The 26,101-nt window shown below is 43.2% G+C and overlaps 2 protein-coding genes across 2 annotated transcripts in view; one reads left to right on the top strand and one right to left on the bottom strand.

Moving 5' to 3' along the window:
* The window catches only part of atad2b (ATPase family AAA domain containing 2B), a 636,500-nt gene that overhangs the window by 276,269 nt on the left and 334,130 nt on the right, over window positions 1-26,101 (bottom strand). The window lies entirely within an intron of this gene.
* klhl29 (kelch like family member 29) overlaps window positions 1-26,101 on the top strand; it is a 343,820-nt gene that overhangs the window by 210,846 nt on the left and 106,873 nt on the right. The window contains 3 exon segments of the mRNA XM_083791051.1: window positions 9,778-9,916; window positions 19,260-19,456; window positions 24,967-25,079. Coding sequence (XP_083647177.1) covers window positions 9,778-9,916; window positions 19,260-19,456; window positions 24,967-25,079 — 449 coding nt within the window.

Below are 26,101 nucleotides of genomic sequence, written 5' to 3'. Positions count from 1 at the left end.
TGCCCACAGGAGAGTGATTTTTCATGTTGTCTTTGAAAGCCCAGGAACCTGACTCAATTGCGTTCTGTGTAAGTGAGCCACAAACTCAGTTCTGTGCCTGTGTTGTTGCTGAGATGAATTAAGATCCGAAATAAGTGCATGGGCCTGATTTAAAATATTATTATTAAAGGAAAATACACACGTATAATATACCATATATGATATCAAGGTATCATTGTCAATTATCACCGTTTCAGCTTTGACACTGTGTCAGACATATTTTTACATTTTATTTTAATTACCGGTATCTATTTTTCTAAAGAATTAGAGATTCATAAAAGAAGGGGGGAAGAATCTAGAATGTATGTATTCCCAAAATTCTGAATAGCTTGACAAATAGAGGGGGTAATTTTAGAGTGGCAGATTGATTGATTGATTGATTGATTGATTGATTGAGGCAAATTCACCAAAGAATTAAAGAATAAAGGACAGACTATGCTACTGTGTAGACACTAAGTGCAATACACTAGACACTACACTAGGTCATCCTTTAGGTCAGGCTTAATTAAATCCATTGATGACCTGGGGTGGTCGTTTTACCTGCTGGGATGTGCTGTAATCTTAACGACAACAACAACTTATCACCTCTCTTAGTGATAATATTGTTCATACATGTGTTCACTATGCAAAGCCGAAACTGAGAGGCCATCCCATGTGTTGATGTTTTTTTTTTGACACAAAAAGATATAGACGGATCATTAATTCTCTGCACTTGTCTTTTCTCCATCTTAATAAGACTTAATAGTTTCTCATGCGCACAGCTCATTTCCATATTTCATTGATGTAGCTAGCATGTTACGTTTTTTTGGTTGGGGGTGAGATGGAAGTGAAAAATTCAGTTTTTATTATATCTCAACTTCTCAAGCGTTTGACGTAGTCTTGTACTGTAGAGGCCTGGGCCTTTTCAGTGTGTACAGAGCTGAATGTTTTCAGCTGAAAGATTTTATTCTTTATTTAGTTTCTTTTTGTTTTGGGTGTGGGGCTGGGGTTGATGGACGATGGTAGTTATAGAAAGTATTTTTGGGGGGGGCATTTTTAATGACCTCTGCTGAGCTTTTATGTTCCCCTTTTGAAATGGGTTTTCTCAAATGTCCCCCACTGATCAATAGCCTTTTGTACAAGAAAACCCATTTGCTACGAGGCTTGGTGAGTTGTCTACCACGGTCTGCTTCAAAAGGTGTGTGGAATAAATGTAGTGAGATACAGACCCCTGTTACCTTGTATGCCCTAAATTCAGCATCCGTCTTGTCTGATGCAAGGAGGCTACGATTTATTATATTAACTCGGGGGTAATGATAATATGGGTTATTTATTTGGGTAATTTCCGCTTGGGTTTCTGCTGGCAGATAACTGGCAGGTCTTATTTATGGCTGTTGATAGTAAAAATGGAATAGTTTGATAAATGCTGTAGTGTCCATTTTCGTTTCTTGGGAATTTAATCACAGCAATAAAAACATGAAATTAAGAGTAATTCAATGATTTCCATGACATATTTAAAAGAAAATAATCTGAATCTATTATATTACTTAGAAATATATCCTAACGTGTACAGTATTAAACTTTATCCTGAACAAAACACGGCTAATTACAGTTAAACACTGTAATTATTTAAGAAATTATACGACTATGTACTATGCTTAAAAATGATACCTGGCACAACAACAGACAATTGTGTAATTGTATTATGGTATATCTCTCTAATTATATTTAAATTATGTAACAAATTACCGGAATATCATATAATTATAGTATTGTTTAGGGACATGTGCAGTTGTCAAGTCAATATATATATATATATATATATATATATATATATATATATATATACTACTGGACTGAAATGAAATAAAATGCAAATAAGACGTAAAAGGATGGTATAAAAATGCATAGTGGGAGAAGGTATACGGTACACATTACACAATACAGTACACTTAGCACACTGTATTATAATGTACATTATTATACAAAATAATGATTATTTACCGATTTATATCGTTGTCGGGCAGAAACCCATTTAGACCAAACGCAGATTAAAAATGTCAGTGGTGCTCAACCTTTTTCACGTCAAAGACGCCCATAATTATCTGTATTTGACTGCAGATTGACTGCAGATTTGAGTTAAAAACGTTCGCTCTTAAAGGAGAATTCCATGCTAGAATGCTTTCTTATCTTTCTTACCTTTCTTTGTAGTTGTTACGTCCCCACCAAAGAGGTCCAGGTGTTTTTTTTGTGCAAGAACTCCTTATTGGCTATTTTCCCTACCATAAGCCCTCAATGAATTGCATTGCATTGAATGGGAAATGAATGGGGCTCTGGGGTGTTATGCTAGTTCGCTTATTTCCATCGAAAGAAGTAGTAAAGTGTGCCGCTTGGGATATTATTTACATTATGAAGAGAGGATATATATAAAGAAATTCTAATTTTGAGCGATGGAAATAAGCGAATTAGCACAACACCCCATAGCCCCATTCAATTCCCATTCAATTCAATGCAATTCATTTAGGGCTTATGGTAGGGGAAATAGCCAATAAGGAGCTTTTGCACAAAATAACACCTGGACCTCTTTGGTGGGGACGTAACAACTACAAAGAAAGGTAAGAAAGCCCTTTTAGTATGGAATTCTCCTTTAAAGAATATATATTCAAAGATTTGCACATCTACAAGCTTGTAGATCTGCTATTTTTCAATATAGCATAATGCTATACACCAAAAGGGGTTCCCGTTCTGAATGGGTTAACTCCATATAACCTTTTGTGTGTGTTTCAACCAGTGGTCTGGGGACCACCGGTGCAGAGCATTTAACCAAATGGACCCTTATAAATCTTTAACTATTAAGAGTTACATTTGAATAATTGATATTCTGATCAATGTTTGCCTGTTATTTCTCCTATGGTACCAAAATCAATACAGCAGGGAATTGTGTACAAAATCTTATCCAAAGATAACAACATTTTCGAAGTTTTGGTCTGAGAGGCTGAATCTCATCAAAAGTCGGTCCGTGGCTCAAATGCTGAATAAATAATGGGCATTGACATGAAACAGGTTTGAAAACCACTGCCCTACTTGATCATACTACACACTAAAATATAAAATCTACCAGCTCGAAACAACATTTTAGAATTTTCGATTCTGAAAAGTAACAGTTTGGGGAAATATGAGGTTTCCACCCGACAGAGACGATGTGCTGTATGTGGTCGACCTACATTGGTTTAGAAAAAGTATAGGACATTACTCCAATTTAAAGAAAAACCTCTTTGTATTATAAAGGCGAATAAACAGGGGGGAGAATAATTATTTGGCTGTGTATTAAATTATTGATTGGCCACCAATGTTATTTCATGATAATTAGGTAGAAAAGCATCCCTATTGCTAGGAAGTCTAACAAAGAACAAGAGGCAAAATGTAACAATGAACACGCAATACCAATTCAACACCACACGATGTTGTGCTCACTGGACCCTCTAAACAAACCCTGTAATTACATTGCATAATGTCAAGATGCTGTGGTTAAAATAGCATTTTGCCTTGCAGCCCAAAACACATTCATTGTCAGAAAAGGGGAAAGGTACAAATACAGAAAACAACGTGTATTTGTCACACACCCACACACTCACATACTTGCATACAGATTTAGTTCACACAGTAATATAAATAGTTCACATCTTCTCTACCCGGAATCATATTGCTCTCTCCCTGATGTACGTGCTCTAAAAATTATTCTGGCCTTGCCAGATAAATAAAGGGATGTCTTCTTTCTTAAGCTGAATTTATTTACTCCATCTGGTGAGGTTGTTGTTTGAAAAAATAAGAACAGATCAACGAGCTAAAAAGAGCTGCATTTACACGTGTTGTTTGCTTGCAGATCTGTTCCTTTTTGGCGAGCAACACCGTCATACATATTTTTTTTAAAGTTAAATCACTATTTTCTGATGTATGCATTGCTATAGAGTATTTGTTCAGTAACAAGAGTCTCCCCTTCTCTCCAGCTCTTCAATAAACAGATTTTCTTTTCCAGATGGGTTGCAATTTTTCAGCCAATCAGAAGAGAGTACCCATTTATCAGCTTAATTCTTATAGTGTTCCAGTTCCAATTTTGTCTGCCAATTACTTTGTGTCAACTTTTAATCTGTAGCCTGTCCTGTCTGAGTTCTCTATCCTGATTGGATAAAATTGGTATCCCGACCTGAAAATGCATATTAGAGCTTGAGACAAGTTGAGAGGCATGGAGACTCCTGTTACTGAACAAACGCTATTGGGTCTTATCAGACTAAACACTTTTTTAACCCTTGTAATGTGTAGCAGCACTGAATCTCGCTCATGCATGATGGTTGGTGACGCACTTGTTGTGCACCTTTACATTCAGAATGTGTCAACAAGGCTACACACAGTAAAATGCTTTATGCATCTTACGGCAAAAACTTAAGGAATCTTGTATTGTAGCCTACCTGCACATACGTAACACAGCCCACATACACAAAGATCTTTTTTTTTCATTTTTCCACATTTGTTTCTTTTTTCTTTTTTTTGTTTACATTTTATGATAACAAATCTACCGTCATACTGTTGTTTGATTTATTGATTTATTTTGTGTAGTATTCTTTCTTTTCAAAATATTTTTTATTCAATCTTTTTAAACGGAGCAAGCATTAATGGTCATAGGAAGAATTATCACGAGAATCAAGTAAGACTATAGCCTCCAGTAGTGCAATCAGTTATATAAGAAACATTAGTCAGTTCACTCTCAAGTGTTGGTGACAGAAGAAATATAAAATAAAAATATAACGAAAAATACCTCCGCTGTCACAGAATTACCGTAGTTTTTAAATATTTAATCGGATTTATCTACGTAAGAAGTATCTTTTTTTTTATTACAATATAACGCCACAAGAATACGATTATTTTGAGAGTATTCTGGTGCAATTTCATTACCAAATTTGTTGTGGACAAAGGTGTTTTTAGTGCACGTTCGTGTTCATTTCATGTCGGGAGTATACCGTCATTGATGAGCTTCCTTTGTGTGATTCTTAATACAAAGAATATACGCATATAGACCTTTTTCTTTCATTCTTCCGCCTTTGTTTTTTACATTTGGTTTTACATTTTATGATAACAAATCTTTCTTTTTCAAGGGTTTTTTCGATTTGAACCTCACATTTAGATTTCATGTTTTATTTCCCCCACCACGGTGTAAAATGTAAAATGGCGGCTTAACACACGTAAGAATGACTGGAGTACAAAACCCCAAAATGGCTCCAAGTTAAGTAACCAAAGGCCTGCTCGATATCCTCCCTGACCAATCGGAGTTCATGCATCTGTGCCTCACGGCACGGATGCAGAAGCGCGCTTTTGATTGGCTACTGGAAACGGGGTCTAAGCACGCCATTGGCTCACACCGTCACAGAGCTGTTTGACAGCAGTGTGGGGTTACTAGGGCGAACAGCAGAGTTCGTTTACCTCGCGCCACCCGCTGAGCATTTCAGGATTTCAACCAATCACGCCGACCCAGCGTGAGGTGTTATTGTTGTAAAAGGCTCAGGGCTTCTGGTAAACAACTCATGTACTGTATTTTGAGCGCAGTGTGCAGTCCTCGAGTCCCTCCGTTATGGAGTATGCCAACACCTGTGAGAATTGCATCCAGATACACTGTACCCCCTGCAAAACAAATCATGGCGCTATTTTATTCCCCTTGGTGTGTGTGTGTGTGTGTGTGTGTGTGTGTGTGTGTGTGTGTGTGTGTGTGTGTGTGTGTGTGTGCGCGTGTGCGTGTGCGCGTTTGTGCTGCAAAAGGTGACGGTCCTCAACCCCTTAGGCTTTTCCTTTAGAAGTATTGAGACGTTTTGGTGTTCCAGAAGCGCTATAGTCCTATTGAAAGCGGCTGTGCCTCACCACGCTCCAGCCCCGGAGTAGAGAATGGGGACGCCATGTGCGGTTTCATGGTCCCTCGTAGTGATGAGTTTTTCTAGGGTGCACACGCTGATCCGCCCCCAAGATGGCATAATTAGCTTTATCCATCAGCCATTCAGGTGTGTCCACATGGCTCCGAGGGAGGGCGGCCATTGTTTTGCTGACAACCGGAGTTCTCTTTCTCTCCCTCCGGTCTCGCTTTCCCCCTTTCTCCTCAATTCCCAGTCTCTGGGGGTAAATGGATGGCATGCGATGCGGGAGATTGGAGGTGAGAGCCATATCGGTTGCCGGAGACTCGCTAATGCAAACCCCAAACTGCTATGTATTCACCATTCACAGTCGGCGCCCACACAGTAATCGGATAGCTAGCCAACTGACAACTAGCAGTGGAGCGGAATGCAGGCGAGCGGGGAGGGATGGAGGGCAAATCTAATGGCCAGCCATTGTTTGTGTTGCTTCCATGAGCATAGACCCTCTCTGTTTATGTCTCTGTCAATTCATTATTGTGAGATACTTTCTACTAGTAAGAGCCTAGTTGTTGTTGTTGTTTCTTCCCCCTGACATAATGATAACTCTAAAGAGGTTGGGGGAAGAAGAAAAAAAAATCTAAAAGCGGCACCGTATTTGTAAAACCTCTTAATACTGTATAATTTCATCTGCTCGATTAATTCAGCGCTGAGCTTCCAGTGCCAGTCAGTGCAGGAGAATGAAATGAGCTAAATGAAAGCCAAATAGAGGGCCGGGGTGTCATCTCGGGTTAATTAAATCCCTGCCTTGAATCTGGCTCGAACAGACCACTTTCAGGATGATATGGGAAAAAACAACAACCCTACGCTACGTCTGCGGCATGGCTGCCTGCCCGGGGTTGATCTTGTCTAGTTTGATTAAATTACTAACCAGATATGTGGGGGACACTTTTTTTTTGAAGCCCTGTTATATATTTTTGTCAGACGACGGTGTCATGACGGTAGTGAAAATTCTATCTATTGTAACTGTACTATTGTATTGCAAGCTTGTAACAAAAACTAAACTCATTAGATTGGAACATTTTCATTTCCTGAAAGTAACTGTTTTTTGGACTGCGGCAACACAGCTCAGTGCCCCGTGTCTGTTTTAAGCGACTTGACGATGTCAGCATGCAGGCTCAGCGTTCCACACTGAATCTCCAAGGTCGTGCCGTAGCCATTCCACTGCTGATATAGCAGGGACGATTGTTTCTGCCCGAATCTGTCGTCCCAACTCCTCCCAGGATGTGGTGGTGTGTGTGTGTGTGTGTGTGTGTGTGTGTGTGTGTGTGTGCGCCTCGTCACAAACACACATTTCTTCGTTCTATTCTAGGGCCTCTTTTTTTCCTTATGCAGCCAGCCAGATAGCGGCGGTGACATGTAAGCTCTCGTAGTACTAGTAGTGTAGTGTATTCCACGTTCCACGTTACTGGTATCTGGGCATGATTGAAAACTTGTAAGAGAGTGGCACTGGCTCTAAGATAACAAGCTTTCAATACATCTGGGTAAAACCGAGACAATCCCGCTTGGAACCAAGTAGAAGCTGTCGAGAACAAATATTGTTGAAAGACTCTTATAATGGAGCCGAAATTGAGTCTCAGAAGTGTCTCATCTTTAGGAGTAATATTGGAACATTCTCCTTTGAGTTTGAATCCGTTGCTGCTAAAATATTAACTACTGTATGCGTTTCTGTTTTGTAAGAACAGGGCTTTTTGATGTTTCTGTTCAGAAACTTCTCGTGTCCTCATTGATACAGTTTTGAGAACAGTATGGGTGTTCTGCTTGGTAAAGGTTTGACGGGTAAACTTTGGAACAAAGTGCAGGCGAGGCAACATAATATCTTTTGGTATAATGTACCCCCTGAAACACATTTTGGAAGTGATGAATTCAGAAAGGTAGGGCTACTGCCAGTGCAGCAGAGTGCGTCATTTTACGATAACATAAAGGTACACTTGTTCTCAGATAACAATGGTCCATACTCAGCATAACTATCACACCAGAGCCAGTGTGTGCTCGTGTAAAGCCTCTCAAGTGAATAATAAGGTTTGACACTATGCTGCCATAGTTGTGGAACAGCCTTCTGCCACACATACTGTACCATTTCTAATTATGAAAGGGGCGTATGGACGTCAGGTTTGGACTCTTGTTATGAAACTGGATAACGGTTTTATAATGAAATCAGCAATGACATTGTAACTTTAGCTGAGTTTGAGTTTTGATTTATTATTTCATTTTTATTAAATGGCAGTTTTTGGATTTCAATTGCAGTTTTTGGATCTCAGGACTGTTTCGTTTTTGTATGTTATATGCTTGTGTGCGTGTGCGTGCGTGTGCGTGCGTGTGTGTGTGTGTGTGTGTGTGTGTGTGTGTGTGTGTGTGTGTGTGTGCAGCTGTGACATCATGGCTATCGTTGTTGTGTTGGCATGACTTAAAGTGGCGTGTATCATTTTGCGTATAATTACATATCTTTCTAACCGAGATCCAGTGCAGGGGAACTTCATAGTGTTCCAAAAGGCGAGTTCCTTTTTCGATGAAAGTGAATATGTCATCCTCTACATATTGTAGGCGTATGGCTACTTTCACTATCCTACAGCTGTTGTTTTCATGTGCTGTAGCTTGCTTTTACCATCCTGCTACTGGTGCCTCAAATGTCTCAAGTGACACATTTCTCAATAGGCAATTAACAGAACTGTACTGTTCACAGCACTGCTCGGAGGGCTTCAGAACGGACCGGCTGGCCTCCTGCTGCTTCTCACTCTTAGCGTCTCCTCATGGTGCCTCATTAAGGCACAGAGAGAAACAAGCGCCTCCGACCCAACGCTACTGTAGGGCTCGGTCCAACAACACACTACGGCACCGCATTAAAGAACGCCATGTGGGCTCTGTGGCCTTCGACAGAAACACTGCTTTGATTGCTCCCAGCATTATTTTCTCACATTTTTTGTTTTGTTCCTGTCTCTGTTGCTATATGTACTGTATTTCCCTTTTGCTTTTCAGCGAGGAAAAGACAATGGGAACTACGTTTCAGAGAGACAGAGTGAAATGGGATTCGGGATTTGGGGAGAAGCAGTTGTTTTTTTTTGTGTTCCCACTGAGTGACGTTCGAAGGTCAATTTGCGCCCTGGCCAGGACAGCAGCAAGAAACCAAAACCAAAGCTGTTGAATTATGAATAACGCCATGACACAGTCAGCCTCTGTTTTCAGCCCACATCGGTTATCAATCTTGTGGCATTCCCTCGGTTGAATGTTCGGGTGCTGAATTATACATTGGCACAAGTCAAATGCAGAAGGCTGGAGAATTTACAAGTTCTACAGAATATATAATATTATATATACTGAACGAATACTCCAGCTGAGCCCTTACTACTTCTCCCAGGCAGACAGACACACACACACACAGACACACACACACACACACACACACACACACACACACACACACACACACACACACGCACACTTATTTTGGTTGTTGGCTGTTGAACTGTTTGACAGATGTTCATTATTGTTTCCTCTCTGACATACGACAAATACTATTGTTATGATAAAAAAAAACCATTAAGCAATGTTGTGTTCTCTGTAAATTTGCACATTTTTCTGCCATTTGTTTTTCCATGTTGTTCCTTGTCACATTGCTACTGTACGTACTGTACACAAGGTACTGTACTGTACTGAACAGAAGGATGTGAGTGTGAGTGAGAGAGAGAGAGAGAGAGTGAGAGAGAGAGAGAGAGAGAGAGAGAGAATAGAATTCCACATTCTAAAACAAAATATGGCTTTGTCTTTCTTTCTTTCTTTTTTTGTTTGTTGTTGTTTTCTTCCTCTACAGAGATGTTGAAGGAGCTCAACCTGCAGCGCAGAGCGAAAGACTTTACAGACCTGAAAATTATTGTTGAAGGAAAAGAGTTTGAAGTGCACCAAAATGTTCTAGCTTCCTGCAGCTTGTATTTCAAGGACCTGGTGAAAAGGTTTGCCTTCTCAACTCTTCTCCTCCCACCAGCTGTTGATCCAATCTGTTCTTTTTGTAGGGAGCATTTGTGTCGCTTCTCTTTCTTCTCTTTTCTTATTCCTTTGTTTTTGTTTTTTTTCCCCCCTTTCCTTTATTTAATTTCATTTAATTTTTATTTATTTCCCTCCTCCCCCCCTTCTCTCTCTTGCAGGTATGTGAAGACTTTTTTGGTTCCTAGCAAAGGTGCCAGCAGCCATTCCTTCCTTCCTTCCTCCTGATCCCGCCTCAAATTGAATGTATCTATCACAAAACGCGCTACGAAAACATGAAACAAAAAAGGTCAACTTCCTCGTCTTTATCTTTCCTCCCCATGTAGAGCGATATATATATATTTTCTGTTCAATTTTAACTCCTAAAAATAATCCACATTCTGCACTTTTGGAGGTGATTTGACAAATGCCACTTCAAGCTACTTTTTTCCCCCCTTTATTTTGGTGAGAAATTAAAGCCTTTCATATGCTAATACGTAGAGTTGGTGAAATGAAAAAAGATGTAGAAGATTCAGGGGTGTAAACAAGAAACAAGAAAGTAAATGCACTTCTAAGCTAGCTTTAAAGAACAACAATCCAAGCCTTTCCCCCTGATAGACGTGTGTGTGTGTGTGTGTGTGTGTGTGTGTGTGTGTGTGTGTGTGTGTGTGTGTGTGTGTGTGTGTGTGTGTGTGTGTGTGTGTGTGTGTGTGTGTGTGTGTGTGTGTGTGTGTGTGCGCGTTTCTGTCTGTTTCTCTGTCTGTGCATGTGCATGTACTGTACAGTATGGGTGTGTACATTATACAGCTTCATCATAAGTGTGTGTGTGTGTGGCAGCTAGGCAAAGTTTTTCATACGGGTCACTCCGATATGTGTGGGCACGCATATCTGTCACTTTATTATATCCTTTGCTGCTGGGAAGAAGGAATAATATGAATCTCTAATGTCCCTGTTTCAGAGCCTCGCCGGTGTATTCAGCTTTGATTGATCTACGTAGGGGCACCCTGACAGACAGACAGAGAGAGAGACGGACAGAAAGACAGAATCACTAGCGGTAACTGTAAGGCCTCTGAGCATTGTGACGCTTTGCCTCACAGCACTGCGGCCTCCATGGCACGATCATCACATAGATTAGATAAGATAAGATAAACCTTTATTGATCCCCGGAGGGAAATTCAGGAAGTTATCTGCTATGAACTGCAGGAGGGGCAGCCCGGGCGGCAGCCGGACAGCGTGTATCCACCGATACCCTTGATCCTACTCGGTGGGGAAAGGAATGCCCTATCAGTAAGCCGCAGCGCCATGTCTAAACTGAGATGCAGTCAAACGCATTACCATCCACCACACACGCAAAGGCTCCGGGCTTCGGGTACTTTAATTTTGTAAGCACAGTCGACGTACGCATTTTGGCACAAAAACGTCTTCAGCGTAACACAATACCAGAACTGAAATGCCTCTTATAGAGTCCATAAGTAAGGCACCTTAGTCTCTTTGTGTACTTCCATTGAAGGAGTTCTGAACAGCGTGCATTGATTGCTAGCTACCCGTGCCCATTAAATAGAGTACCTGAAAGAACCCTTTCCGTGAGTGCTGGCAATTCCTTTGACTTGTAAAAATAACCTTTCTATAACGTGCACCTGGTAAGAAAAATATTCAAATAAGTTGGAGTCGTGCTATTTTTGATGATGAGACGCACTCATCTCCATGGCATACCGTACGACTACACACACGCTCAAACGCACGCACGCACGCTCACATGAGCGGACCATTAGAATAAAAAAAGAGAAATGGAAGCGTTCCATGACCTTGGCGGTTACCGCGGTAGCATCCTGGGAGACTTTTGTCACCGTGGAGAGAGAGATGGAGACCTCATGCTGGTCAAGCTGTCTACGGGACTGTTTGCTCCCAGCGTCTTATCAGAGCTGCAGCTGCAGGTGCTATTATGCATAAAGATAAGGCCCCATGCTGCAGGAAGACACATGGCCCTCCGAGGAATGGGGCTGAATTTCATCAAGCTCATCTCCATGCCTGCTGCTGCTGCTGCCTACATTCATGAATTTGTACTTAATTATTTGAAAGCTTAATAATAGCTTTCAAATAATAGCTTAATATAATTCCAATTAACTTGGTTAATTCATTGTAATGCTACTTGATATAATATTGTCATAACTTGGCCATTGCTTCCCGGCGATTAGGCCAGGAAAATACATTTTCTCGTCGAAGATCACACCGAGAATAGCTAATGAATTTGTCTCACTTACAACTTAACCCATTCTGAACGGGCACCCATTTTGGTGTCAGCATCATGTTATGCTTTAGCTATTGAAAAAATAGCAGATCTACAAGCTCATATCGCGCCACCGAGTGGCGCGATACGAGCTTGTAGGTCTGCTATTTTTGAAAAATCGAAGAGCGACTGACATTTCTAGAATCCGATCTCAGGTCAGAATGGGTTAATCAGACCAGTAGGTGTCCAGTGGAAACCTCGTATGAATCTGATCTCGGGTCAGAATGGGTTAAGACATCCACATTTTGACATAATGAAGTCTTTGCGTGGTGCAAACATAAGACCCTTTGCAATAACTGCAGTGTGTCTTTACGAGGCACCTTGGCTTCTCTTAGCGCACACACACACACACACACACACACACACACACACACACACACACACACACACACACACACACACACACCACTCAGCCAAACTCAAACAGGGAGAGGACGGCTCTGAAAGGTCAGCGTGGGAGGGAAAGGGGGAGCAATCAAGGGAGACAGAACAAAAAAGCGAGATGTAGGCAAAGCACAGAACAAGAGGCTGAGAGGAGAGTGGTTTGATTCTGGCTGGAGGAGACGTGTGTTGCATCTTGCATGTCCTTCCCCCTTTCTGCCCTCGGTACCAATCTCTCTCTCTATTATCCCATCTAGAGTAGCCAATTATTTTTCACCCCTTTTTCTTCCCAGTGTAGTCGCTTTGCGCAATTACCCCTTCCAACACATTTCTGTGTTTCATAGTGACTCAGTGCTATACCTTCTGTACCATATACCGGTATATGCCGTTCCCCGCTGACGAGCGCCGACCCCGGCCCTTAGGAGTACATGCGGTGATGAAGGTCACCCTCCCCACCCAGCTTCCCTCCCCCTGAACATGAACACTGGCCAAAATGTGTTCGTATACTAGTGTAGCTAGACTGGACACTAAACCGGACGCATAGTGGAGGATTCGAACCCCTATATTCTTCACGGTGGTGCACTGGTACTTTACCCCATGCACTGCGTGCGTCACCCAGGCGCCATTACCATCCGATCTAAATAAAGCGAAAACAGACTGAAAATAAATGCGAGCAGGAGAGACACTAGAGGCCATTTTGGAGCGTGTTGTCTGAGGCGCTGTGCCCAGCCAGGCAGACGGTTCACTGCCTGGGTCAACTCAGATCAGAGGGAGCCAGGGACCTGTCTGTCACTGAGTTATGGCCTCGCAGTGCTGCTCAGGTCAGCCCTTCGGTTCATGTGGAATTATGCTGATGCCACACACATGACCCCCCCCCTGCGCCCCCGTCCCGGGTCGTTACGAGGTCGAACGAAAGGGGGAGATGAAAGAGAGACACCACGTCCGGCACCCTGAAATAAAGAGTGTACCAAATGGGCCCCCGTAAGGGCACATTAGTGTCCCACTTGTTGGACTTTAAAGATAAAATGAACACTCTGAGTTTGGCTGTGTTGTCGTCCTCGCGTGTTCTCGCTGTCTCCAGCCTGGGACGTCCACGCCGCTGCCCACACTGCATGTCAGCTCCTCATAAAGCATGAGTCGCTGTACACACACACACACACTTGCGTGCGTGCCTGTGTGTGTGTGTGTGTGTTTGTGTGTTTGTGTGTGCAAGAGCGCGTGCGTGCTTGTGTGGTCCCCTGCATGCCAAAGGGTCTGTGTGTGTTAAAATTTCACGGGGGCCATAATTCTTGTGTGTTATCCAGGCAGGCTGCCATCAGTCAGGGAGAAAGTACAGATGTAATATCATAGGGTGAGAGAGAGTCAAGAGTGCAGCTCCTCGCATCTTATTTTCCACGAACCACGCACGCACGCATGCACATACACACGCTAACTGACACAACTAAATGACTTGGTTAAAAACAAATTAAAGGTTTAATTTGTGCTTAAGCCAAACTGGCCATGCATTTAATGGCAACGTAATGATGTAAATGCATGTTTGCACAGTGTAAAGTGAATCTTCAGTTGGTAGTTTTAACACGATAATATTTTTTTTATCGACATTTGACATGGCAATGACATTTACCCCCAGATTTTTCATGATGCATTTTCAGATTCATTAAAAAAAGGATGATCGTTGTGTACCCAAATATTTCCACAGTAAATGGCAGTAAGATGAAAGCCGGCACTAATTTGCGATATAACCCAAACCCCCGATAGAGACATATTATACCGTAAGAACGGCGTTTTCAATGAAATGCTCATATCCAAAATTGCATCTGTTTTATGACTATGAAACGGTTCCAAACCTTGTAGGACAAATGATTGTGTTTCAGAAACGAGGCTATTATAACACCCTCTCTCTCTCTCTCTCTCTCTCTCTCTCTCTCTCCCCCCCCCCCCCCACCCTCTCCTCTTTGTTCCCTATGAGTATGTGCCATGTGGCCTCCTCCATACTTTAGTCAGTGTAGTGTATCCCATGCACGGTAACCTGCCATTGCTCTCCGCCAAACCCTGAACAATGTAATGCTGCTGCAGAAATTCAGAATGTGCAAGCACGTTCTTCTTGCCCCGTACCACCCCCCCCCCCCCCCCCCCAAACGATTTACCCTCTCCTTTTTGCTGCAGTGAGACAGATCACCTCTGGTAATTCCATTCTTACCCCTTCAGGATTTTTCAATAAGCACGCTCCACACACCTCCCCTAATTTACGGCCGCTACATCTCGCCCGTGCCACGGTAAATCTTCTTTCCTTGCACTCCTGACACACACGTTTATGCCATTTGTTTCTCTCTCTCGCCAACTCAACTCCCGCACACTCTCTCTCTCTCTCTCTCTCTCTCTCTCTCTCTCTCTCTCTCTCTCTCTCTCTCTCTCTCTCTCTTTCTCTCTGCCTGAAAGTCGTGCAGTGCGTTATGATAAAGAGCCAGAGAGCTGTGTTAAAGCCCATTACGTTGTTGGGCCTGAACGAATACTCCAGCTGAGCCCTTACTACCGCATTGTTCTCCCAGGCACACACACACACACACACACACACGCCCAGCCCCACACTCACACCAGTGGTTCTCAACCTTGTCCGGACCCGGGCCCACTTGGAAATCGGTCAGATGGGTGGGCCTCGTAAATGTTATGATCAATCAATTGATATTGATTGGTCATAATATCAAGTGTCACAATGAAAACTAACTTTACAGGTTTTTAATAACATCATTTGAGAGAGAAAATATATATACATTAAATGTTATATTTAATATCATTACAGTCGTACTGTTTTGGCAGTTATTTGAGGGCCCATTCGCAAAATATCCTCACAGCCCACCAGTGGGCCCCGTCCTACAGATTGAGAACTACCGGGTTTTGGCCGTGTGGGACGTGCGCGCGTAGGTTCGGCAGAATCGGCAGCATATAGGGTTTAGTCTGCGGACATTTTACCGCCGAGTCGTTTATATACTATTACTCACCATCCGGATGGAATCCCGAATGGAGTTGTGCGGTAACGCGCCCTAAATGAACAGCTTGAGAGATGTAATGACCAGATATTGTGCAAGAAAAAAATTGTGGCAAACAAAAACAAGCCTTTAAATGGGAACAAACGTCAGGCAGAAAGCAGGCTCTAGGGTGGGCGGCCATCTGCCATGACCAGAGAGAGAGAGAGAGAGAGAGAGAGAGATAAAGGCAACAACAGTAGTATCAACTGTGAAGGCAATAACAATAATAGCATAGGCATAACAATTGAATAATATAATAGCAGGCCACAGTCGTATTCCATGGAAACCCTTGATCCAATCCTTGGCTTCACGATCACACCCTCGACCCCGTTGTCTTTGTCCCCTTTTGTTATATGAGCCAGCCAGGATATAAAAATAGAATCGGTGTTCTTCCAGAGTGCGTCGGGGACCCCAAAAGCAGCCGGAGGCCTGCTTCTGGGTCCTGACTGAGCCATGCTCTCCGGAACACTGATTCCACAGTGTACAGACAGTTCTGACAGGGTCGTCCAACAGAGGAACACTGTGTTTTATAGTAGTACGCTGTCCCCACGCCGTCCCTGACTTCATAACACTTTTGGTCCCACTGGAAAACGAGTGTAGAGAGCCACTTCAAACGGATGAATGTCCCTATGGTACGGTGTCACACGTAGCCTAATGCAATAGCGCCACAACCCCAGGAAGCCCACAAAACAAAACAAAAAAACAGGCGCACCGAGCACATTGTCTCCGTTTCCCTTACTTTTCTTGCTGACAGAAGAAGAAAATAATCCTATGCGCAGCATCTTGAGTAAAGCCTCTCTCTAGTCGTGTACGTATGGCGTTCGACAGAATAATGAATGGCTTTGTAAAAAGAAGATAAATGTGTTCCTCCCGTAGAAGCTTTGTTAGTTTTGAAGGGATGCATTAGGAATCTGTGTTGCTCCGCATCCCCCCCGGTCCCCAACCTTCCCCTCCCCGCGTATATGTACTCGCCTCAGTGACAGTGCTCATTTCACCACTTTCCCTTCTCAATAAGTGGTGCATTTTTCACAAACGGTGTGAGTGTACCTATCTTTTATTTTTCCTCTATTTTATCTCCTCTCTCTCTCTCTCTCTCTCTCTCTCTCTCTTGCGCCTTCCCTTCATCACTTCCCATTTTTTCCCCCCACGATTTAAATTTGAATCTGCAATCAGACGTGGCGTAAATATCTCCTAAAACCTCTCTCTGAAGATGCAGATTGTCATTTCCACAAAAGTGCTCTGACGAGACAAACGGCCTGATGAGCTGCTTCCAGTTGCACTAATAGACCTGGTTGATGAGCATGCCTGTTTTTATTTCTCTCTCTCTCTCTCTCTCTCTCTCTTATTTCGTAATCTTTTTTTTTTCTCCCTCTTTTTAAATCTTCACTTCTGTTCTTGTCTTACCCAAACTCCCTCCCTCCGTAGCTTTAACACCGGACTACTTTTCCTCTCTCTCTCTCAACCTCTCTCTCTCTCTCTCTCTCTCTCTCTCAACCTCTCTCTCAACCTCCCTCTCTCTCTCTCTCTCTCTCTCTCTCTCTCTCAACCTCGTCAGCGCGGGGCTCTGGGTGTATAAAGGGGTGAATAACACCATGTGGCTTTTTGCTTTGCAGGAGGATTTAAAGAGTATAACTGCCTTGTGGTCCATCCAGAGACAAATACCATTGTCATTACTTTTTAATTTTTAATTTAAGTTTTTACACATATATATTTTTTTCTTTCGTTTTTTTGTCCTCCCTGTGGCGTCCGTCCTGAGTGCGATCTCAACTCAACAACCACTAATGTCTCAGTTCATACACCACAGGCTACTGATGACAAAGAGGCTCTGTTCAGGTGTGGTGGTGGTTTTGGCGAGGGGGGGAGGGTTATTTCTTATCTAGACAACAGTCACAGAACAACCGCCCCACACCCCCCCCCCCCCCCCAACCCCCAACCCCCTCCCCAAGAAGGATGGCTGCTGGCAACCCTGCAGAAGAACCGTCTCACCCTGCCTCCCCTATACCTACCTCTACGGTCTTTCTTGCTCCTCTCTCTCTCTCTTCACGTACACTGTAATCATTCTTGTCCTTCCGTCCATCCGTCCGTCCGTCCGTCCGTCTGTCTGTGTGCGTCACTCATGTCTCTCCGCCTTCTGATTGTCGTGATTGTCTAACGGAAAACAAACGGGCTCCGACAGTGAAAGGGAAGAGATGTGTCCCATGCACACACACACACACACACACACACACACACACCACACACACACAGACGCAGAGAGATGAGCAGCCTCCATCCATCTTAATGCAGGCTTCTTTTCATAATGTTGATGTCCGGAGCCACAGGGGAAAGACACAATAGCAGAGGCTCCCCATTCTGCGGGGCACTGATTCCATTATTTTGCCCTTGAGTGGATTATTGTTTCACACGGGACATTAGACAGGGGTGGTGAGGCGTTATTTAACTCTCTCGTACCTCCCCGGGGGGGGGGGGGGGGGTATGGGAGCTAACCTCAGCCATTCGATCCGGGTGATGTCATGGTTGGGCCGAGCCGGTCTACAAAGCAGGCTCCGGTCCTCTTAACCCGCACATCTTAGCTTGGGCCATTAGGACGGGGTATCACTTCTATTCTCTTGCATTTCATCCATCCAGAGACATCCCGGCCCTCCCTCTCGGAGTCAAGTTGCAGCTTTGATATACAACATGGCACTACAGCAATATTGTAGGTTCAGGGACGGGGAAAAAAGGATAACTACCACAACCATGGCACTCTGTCATTTTGTCATTGCATGCATTGCACTCTCCCTTCTCCCTCTGTCTCTGTCTTTCTCTCCTTGTTCTCTGTTGTCTACTTGATGTATTATAAGCCAGCCATGTATGCATCTCCACCTGAATACTATGCATGCATACATGAAATCTCTCTCTCTCTCTTTCTGTCTCTCTCACTCTCTTACAAACACACAAAGCATGCCTTCTGGATGTATGTGTGTACGTATATATATATATATATATATATATATATTTATATATATATATACACACACACACACACACATGTATATACGTGTATGTGTGTGTTTGTGTATATATATATATTTATATATATATATATATATATATATATATATATATATATATACATACAAAGTTTTTTTGTGAAGTAAAGAAATGCAATAACTTGTGTTTGCCTAATCCTCTATGTCCACAATGTACATTCTATTTCAGATGCAGCACTTGATTATTATTACAGTGCAAATCTGCTAGCCCCATAGAACACTAGAAACCATATCCAAAGTTGTGTTCCCTCTCCTGCTCTACGACATTATATCTTACTGTGTAACACTTCTGTTATTTTCTTCCTCCCCCACTCGTATGGTCCCTGGTGGGAGGGGGGGGGGGGGGGGACTGTGAGCGTCGTCCCGTACTGTATTGTACTGTAGGTGTACTGTGTGTGTACTAGCCAACAACATTGTCTCCCCATGCTGTTCTGAATGTGTATTACAGTATACAGCAGACACATGTTCCAACCCCCGGAATCTGTCCTAAACCCCCTTCCTCTCTCTCTCTCTCTCTCTCTCTCTCTCTCTCTCTCTCTCTCTCTCTCTCTCTCTCTCTCTCTCTCTCTCTCTCTCTCTCTCTCTGCGCCGCGATTGGTCGGCCCAGGTCGTTGGGGGAGACGAGGAGCGGGGAGAAGCTGGAGCTGACGATGAGCAACATCGACGCAGACGTCATGGAGCAGCTGCTGGAGTTCGTCTACACGGGGTCCCTGGTCATCGACGCGTCCAACGCCAAGATGCTGCTGGAGTCGGCCAGCAAGTTCCAGTTCAGCACCTTCTGTAAAGTCTGTGTCTCTTTCCTAGGTAAGACATCCCTACAGAGGACAAGGAAGGTGTGTGCGTGTGTGCGTGCGTCCGTAGACAGTGTGGTGTTTGTTTTCCCCATGCACTACGTGTGTGTGTGTGTTGGCGGGTGCACATACTGTACAGTGCATGGGGTACGCATGTGCATGTTATTGAGCCGTTCCCCTGTGGCCTTTTCCTAATATGCACAGCAACAGCTCCAAGTTCTTCAAAGGCTGTCTTGTGCTGCCTCGCTACGCAGAGTTTTGCGAGGCAAGGCCGACTTGTGCAGGAAACCTGAATTTCCTCATGGTCCCTGGCACTAAAGCACGGCTCATATAGATTTTGTCAGCTTTCCAAAGCTAGCAGGCACTCCTGTTGCTGGGAGAGCGATAGAGAGGGAGAGAATCATGCATGCTCACTCCCTCAGCTAGGCACAGTGCCTGTGATGCTATCCCAAGAGCTGGACCAGGCACCAGGGCAGATTCATAAAAAATGCCAAGGAACAATTGCCACTTAAATGTCAAATCCTCTGACTTGAACCTCGGAGGAATGAAAGGGGAAATACAGATAGGGTTGATTGTCAGACAAGATCAGGGAAGGGATGGAAGATAGAGACTTGGAGGTATTAAGGCAGACTTATATTTAGTTGTGTGTCTGTGTTGCGCATCAAAGCTATAGCAAATTAATCTACAAGCTCACAGTGTGTTGTGCTGCTGCGTGTTGTGAGCTTGTAGATCGACACCAAAAGCCCTCGTTTGGGAGCAGGGATGGGAGGTGAAAGGGGGAGGGTGAAGGATGTGTGGGGGGGCAGGGACCCAAGGGGTCAAAATGAAAATCAAATGGCATGTCACAGATTTCCAGGCGCCAGCGGACCAAAAGAGACGGCAAATGTCAGGCTTTGCATTCCATTTAAGAGCGATTGTTTGGGGTTTCCATAACACAAGGGGCCATAATGGCTGGTTCTGAGCAAAAAGGTCAGAGCCAGGGAAATCTGTGAAAAGACGGTAGCAGCTTGCCTCGCATTGATTTGACTTTTCCTTCCCCTCCGGGCAAACATACAGACTCATGGCTCTGTTGTGAAAACGAAGAAAGCCATTTGTGGAATTGACTTCTACAGAAACGTCAAACTATTCTTCCTCGACAAGATTCATGACATTTCGGCACATTGGGTGGGTGGGTGGGTAGCGAGGGATAAACGGGCACACCAGTATGTCCTTGAGCAAAGAGAAATTGATGCAGAGTCAGACATGTCACAAGTCTGTAGCAAATAGACTGAGGGTAAAATAACAAATCACTAACACTACATCTACCTGCTGCCTTTATTGTTCCCTCAGAATACAGCGTTTTGTGAGTTACTGGCTTTTGCCCCCCAAGCACAGAAAGATGGAAATCAGGCCTTTAACGCTCTAAGACCCGCATTAATTTCTACTTGCAAAAAAAAAAAATCAACCTTACTACTACTTTGTACTACTAGGACTAAAAAAAATATATATGTTAAAAAAAAAAAAAAAAAAATGAGTTTGATGAAAAAATTATAATAATTATATAATAATATAATTAATTAATAATTTACATTTGGGGGATATATTTCACAATAATGAATAAAACATGTTCTAGACATTCTAATGATCACAAAAAAACATATATTACAATTATTTTACTTACTTTTATTAGGGTTAAAGGTCAAAAGTCATAGGTTAAAAAAAAATCAAAATTCTGTTAAAAGTGTTAAAGTCCAGAAACTTTTAATTTGTGTGAATTTCAGCCTCTGTGGGGGGTATTTATATGCAAATATCATGACCAATGGCATTGAAATGGCATTGCAATGAACATCACTGATGACGTTTAGGTGAAAAAAGAACAGAAAAAAATAATAATAATTAAGTAATTAATTAAAATATAACTTGTTGCTATAAAGCAACGCTGGGTCAACATCGTTGTGCAGAGGAATCACTGTCAATTTGAAGAGCAGGAATCATAAGTTATTTTCATAACTAGACGTCACACAAGTGAATTGGAGCATCCGTCATATTTCATTTCTTATTAAGGCTTCATCCTGGGATCCTGGGGTTTCCGACATAGTCTTTGGATTCACCCATTTCCCTTATTATCAACTTTTTCTTGTTCCTATTATTTTCTTTCCCCCACGTGAATGATTCAGCAGCCGGTGCCTCACAACAACTTACGTACCAACATTCACCCCTGGTTTATTTTAGGGATTCGTTTATTCAGGGTTTTTTTTGCGGAATTTGTGCATTATAGATAGTATTGTGGAGGGAGAAAGGCAAGGGAGGTGAGACTGACAGATTGAAATCTGGGGCATGATTGTGAAATCAAGCTCACATGAAAGTAACTAGCCACAACATGTGTTTTTGGTGACCTCATGTCAGTGTGACATAGCCGGTCAAAGTTATTGCCAAGACGTTTAACAATACATTTTCTCCACAGCCGGTGAATTTACATTTTCTTTTACAGCCCCACTGTAGGGTTTTAAACCGTCCTTACAGCGTGTGTGTTCTGTTGAGTGAGACGAACGGGCAAGAACAAGACCTGATAAGAAACAACTTCCTTACTGTCAACACATGACAGAAATGTGGATATTCCACATCACTGCCTCTCAGGAGCATGGCATAAAGTAGCAACAAAACAGGGAACAGTCAAGAGGGCCGACTGAAGTGACATTTTCCCTGGTTTAGAAATATTAGTTTATAGGCAGTTTGGAGGCAGATATAGAGAGACAGAGTGCTTCAGTGAGACGGGATTTGGAAACTAGAAATATTTGTTTATACTAGATACCTTTTGGAGGCAGATATAGAGAGACAGAGTGCTTCAGTGAGACGGGATTTGGAAACTCGGGGTGAAGAGGGGGCAGGATACATGATGCAACACAAGTCAACACATGTCAGATTTCGACATGCAGTCGAAATCAAATTGTGGGACAGGACTGCCCACTCTAGTCAATTGCTGGCATGGCCCGTTACTTCTTTGGTTAAATGAAGTGTTAAACAGCTCTATATTCTAATAGTACTCATTGCTGAAGTATAGAGTGTTTGTTCAGTCTCCATGTCTCTCCAGCTCTTTATTGAACAGAAAATGCATTCTCAGGTCGGGATACCACTTTTATGCAATTTGGATAGAGACCTCAGACAGGATGCAGATTAAATAAGTGGAATTGGAAGTGATGACACAAAGACACGAGCAGACACAATTAGAACTGGAACGCTATAAAAAAAATTAAGCTGATAAATTGGTACTAATTTTGCAACCCACCTGACACATGTGTTTTCTGTTTATTAAAGAGCAGGAGAGATGGGGAGACACTTGTTACTGAACTAACACTATAGCTATGATTACTATCAGAATATAGTTGTGTTGAATTGTAAACTGTACATTTACATGTATGTTTTGGCTTCATTCCTACTATAAAACCTGTTATATAGTTGTTTTGCCCAGATGATTGATAGTCTTAAAAAAAATCAGTTTGATCTGTGCAGCCTTTTTTTGTCTGCATTTGGCTGGGGTCCTGCCCTGCACTCACCTGACACAACAGCTCAATCAAACAGCATGACAGACGGGGCATTGGTTACGACACAGCCTCGTCTCCCCAGTGACCCAGGCTTTGATGCGACATGAAGCCCACTTTTATTTGGCCTTTTGTTTTGTAGTGAGTTGGGAGATGTTACTGTAGGTGACCTTTACTGAGCGATATTTGTTTGGAAAAGGGCCCTCTGTGTTTACTGTCCTCCTCCATAAAAGTCCTGGCTTCGTTTCTCCTCTGATGCATGTTGTTTGATCAGACCTCTCGCGGTGGCCGTTAACCAGGGTGGCCAGTGTGTGTGCGTGCGTGCGTAATGTGGAATGTGTGCCTGGCTCACAAGCCTACTGTGTCTATGTGTGAAGGGTTTTGGGCAACTACAAATATGTCAATATAAACACAATCGGCGCCGGGATTTCTTTCAAAATAGAAGCTCGGGGTGCTGGGCAGATATGGGCAGCTTTTACTCTGAAAGCCGGGGGCTTCCGTTCCGTGCAAAAACCGGGAGGCATGATGTTGCTTGCTTACCTTACTATGATTACGATCGAGTCTTAATATTCCAGGCGAAGTCAGAAATGAAGACAGAAGTATAGCCATCTGGTCAAAACCACGGAGAGCTCCCTAGATTACGCGTGGCGAGCCTTTCTTTCTGATCGCTAAACCGGGAAGTGAACGGCACCGCGCACGTGCGGAGGAAATCTTTTTTTCTTCGTTTGATATCAACGAAAAAGTGCTAGGACGTCGTCTAACCCCCTTCGAAAACGAGTCGCCGCAACTCAAGGGGCTTATCCTCTATTGAAATGTCTCCCGTCCTTTCCAACAAAGCAAGGTCTTGTCAATGTCAAAGTAATGTCAATGCTCACCACAGATGACCAGCGCATCACATCCTGTCCCTGCTGGTGATTTCATAGGTACACTCGGGGGGGGGGGGGGGGGCCTCCACAGATCTGACAGGTCTACTTGAAAGTGCCCCAGCTAATCCCGACTGCCATCCCGCGCCTCCTGCCGTGGCTATGAGCGATCGATTCCCCTTGTTGTTTGTCCCTGGAGCAGTTTTGAGTTATTATACGTGCACTCCCTTTAGTCTCCGGCAGATACACACCTCGATAGGCCATGGGTCTACTCACGCTCTCCCTCCAGCTGCATCTCTCTCTCTCTCTCTCTCTCTCGCTCTCTCGCTACCTACAGGAGATGTATCCTCTCCTTTCATGTGTTTTTTCCATCAATGTCTGAAGGATGCTCTTTTTCAGTTTTTTTTTAACCCGCCTGTCTTCATACGTTTCACTCTCTCCTTCCTTCTTTCTCTCTCTCTCTGTCTCTGAATCTCTCTTTCTGTCACACTCTTAAGTGTGCCATGCCTGGGTCGCCTCCCTTATGTTTTCCCCCTCCGGGCTGTGTGTGAGACTCTTAACCCATTCTGACCTGAGATCAGATTCATACGAGGTTTCCACTGGACACACACTGGTCTGATGAACCCATTCTGACCTGAGATCAGATTAAAAAAATGTTGATTTTTCAAAAAATAGCAGACCTACAAGCTCGTATCGCGCCACTCGGTGGCGCGATATGAGCTTGTAGATCTGCTATTTTTAAATAGCTAAAGCATAAAATGATGCCGACACCAAAATGGGTGCCCGGTCAGAATGGGTTAATGACTGAACGGTGTCACCCGTGGGTGCAGGTGCGCTGATTGCCACCGTCCTTATTTAATGACCAATGTTTGGACATTGCTGTGTTCTAGCATTGCGTTCTGGGTTGCTGTTCCTTTGTGTTTCCCAGTGAAGGTTATTGTATCTTTACGTAGTCTTTCTGCCCTGGGAAGTGTGTATATTTCCTAAGTTATTGAACTGAAGTTAAGTAAAGTTCCTGTGCCACTACTTCCTGGGTCTCGACTTCTCTCTCTGCATTCTTTAGGTCCTAACTTATCCGAGTCGGTTTGTGACACTCTCTCTTTGTCTCTCTCTCTCTCTCTCTCTCTGTTTGTGTCCTCCAGAGAAACAGCTGACGGCGTCTAACTGCCTGGGGGTGTTGGCCATGGCGGAGGCAATGAGCTGCACCGAGCTTCACAACATGGCCAAAGCCTTCGCCCTGCAAAACTTTCCCGAGGTGAGTATAGAGGGCAGTGTTGATTTTGACAGCAGATTTTGATTTTGAGTCATAGGGCATTGTTTCCGTCCATGCTAAAACCCCTTATCCCTAAACTACTTTGCCTTTTTTTGGTACTATTTTGTCAATAGTTAAAATAGTCAATCTACAAGCTCACAACGTGTCAATGTAGATTGGCTATTTTTTTTTTTATTGGCTTTTTTTTCACAGGCACAGTTGTTTAGGGAGTCTTTTGAATCGTTTTCATTTAGTTGTAGTCACATTTTAGTCACCTGGAGTGTTTTAGTGTTGTTCTAGTTTTAGTCGACTAAATATCATAGTATTTTAGTCGACTAAAATCTACAGTTGATTTAGTCGACTAAAATGTATTTTGGCTGGCCTTGATGCTGTTGTAATGGAAGATTTTACACTTTGATGCATTGTAAAACTGCTAGTCTAGTTTTATTTGTTTACATAATTGTCAAAGTCTTAGTTCTAGTCATCATAGCTTAGTTTACAATTTAGTTTTCGTCAGTGAAAAAAGGTAGCCGACGGACATTTTTCGTCATAGTATTAGTCGACTAAATCAACACTGATAGAGGGCATCATCAGCTTCATTGATCCGTCCGTTTATATGTGGCCATTGATTGGGTGACTCCGTGACCCCACCACGACTTGACCCCTGCAGTCCCCCATGTGAATGTGCGGACGGAGAGAGAGACGCATTGTAAATAAAAATGGCCAACGGAGTGCCGTGACTGCAAAGCTGTCGCACCCAATTACGGAAAATCCATCGTAATGATAAAAGGGTGGCGAGGAGCTGCTCATGCACACTCATCTTTGGTTAAACATGAGCTAAACAGATCGTTTCCCCATGGAAACAGATACAAAATGGATCAGTGAAAATGCACCAGCACCACGTGGTGCTGGTGCCGTGTAATTATCCCTTGTCCTGTTAACCCATTCTGACCTGAGATCAGATTCTAAAAATGTCAGTCGTTCTTCGATTTTTTTCAAAAATAGCAGACCTACAAGCTCGTATC

This window comes from Protomyctophum parallelum (genome assembly GCF_964188405.1).
Source record: "Protomyctophum parallelum genome assembly, chromosome: 19".
Classification (NCBI taxonomy): Eukaryota; Metazoa; Chordata; class Actinopteri; order Myctophiformes; family Myctophidae; genus Protomyctophum; species Protomyctophum parallelum.
Note: the sequence above shows the minus strand (reverse complement) of the source record. Positions and strands in the feature narration are given on the sequence as shown.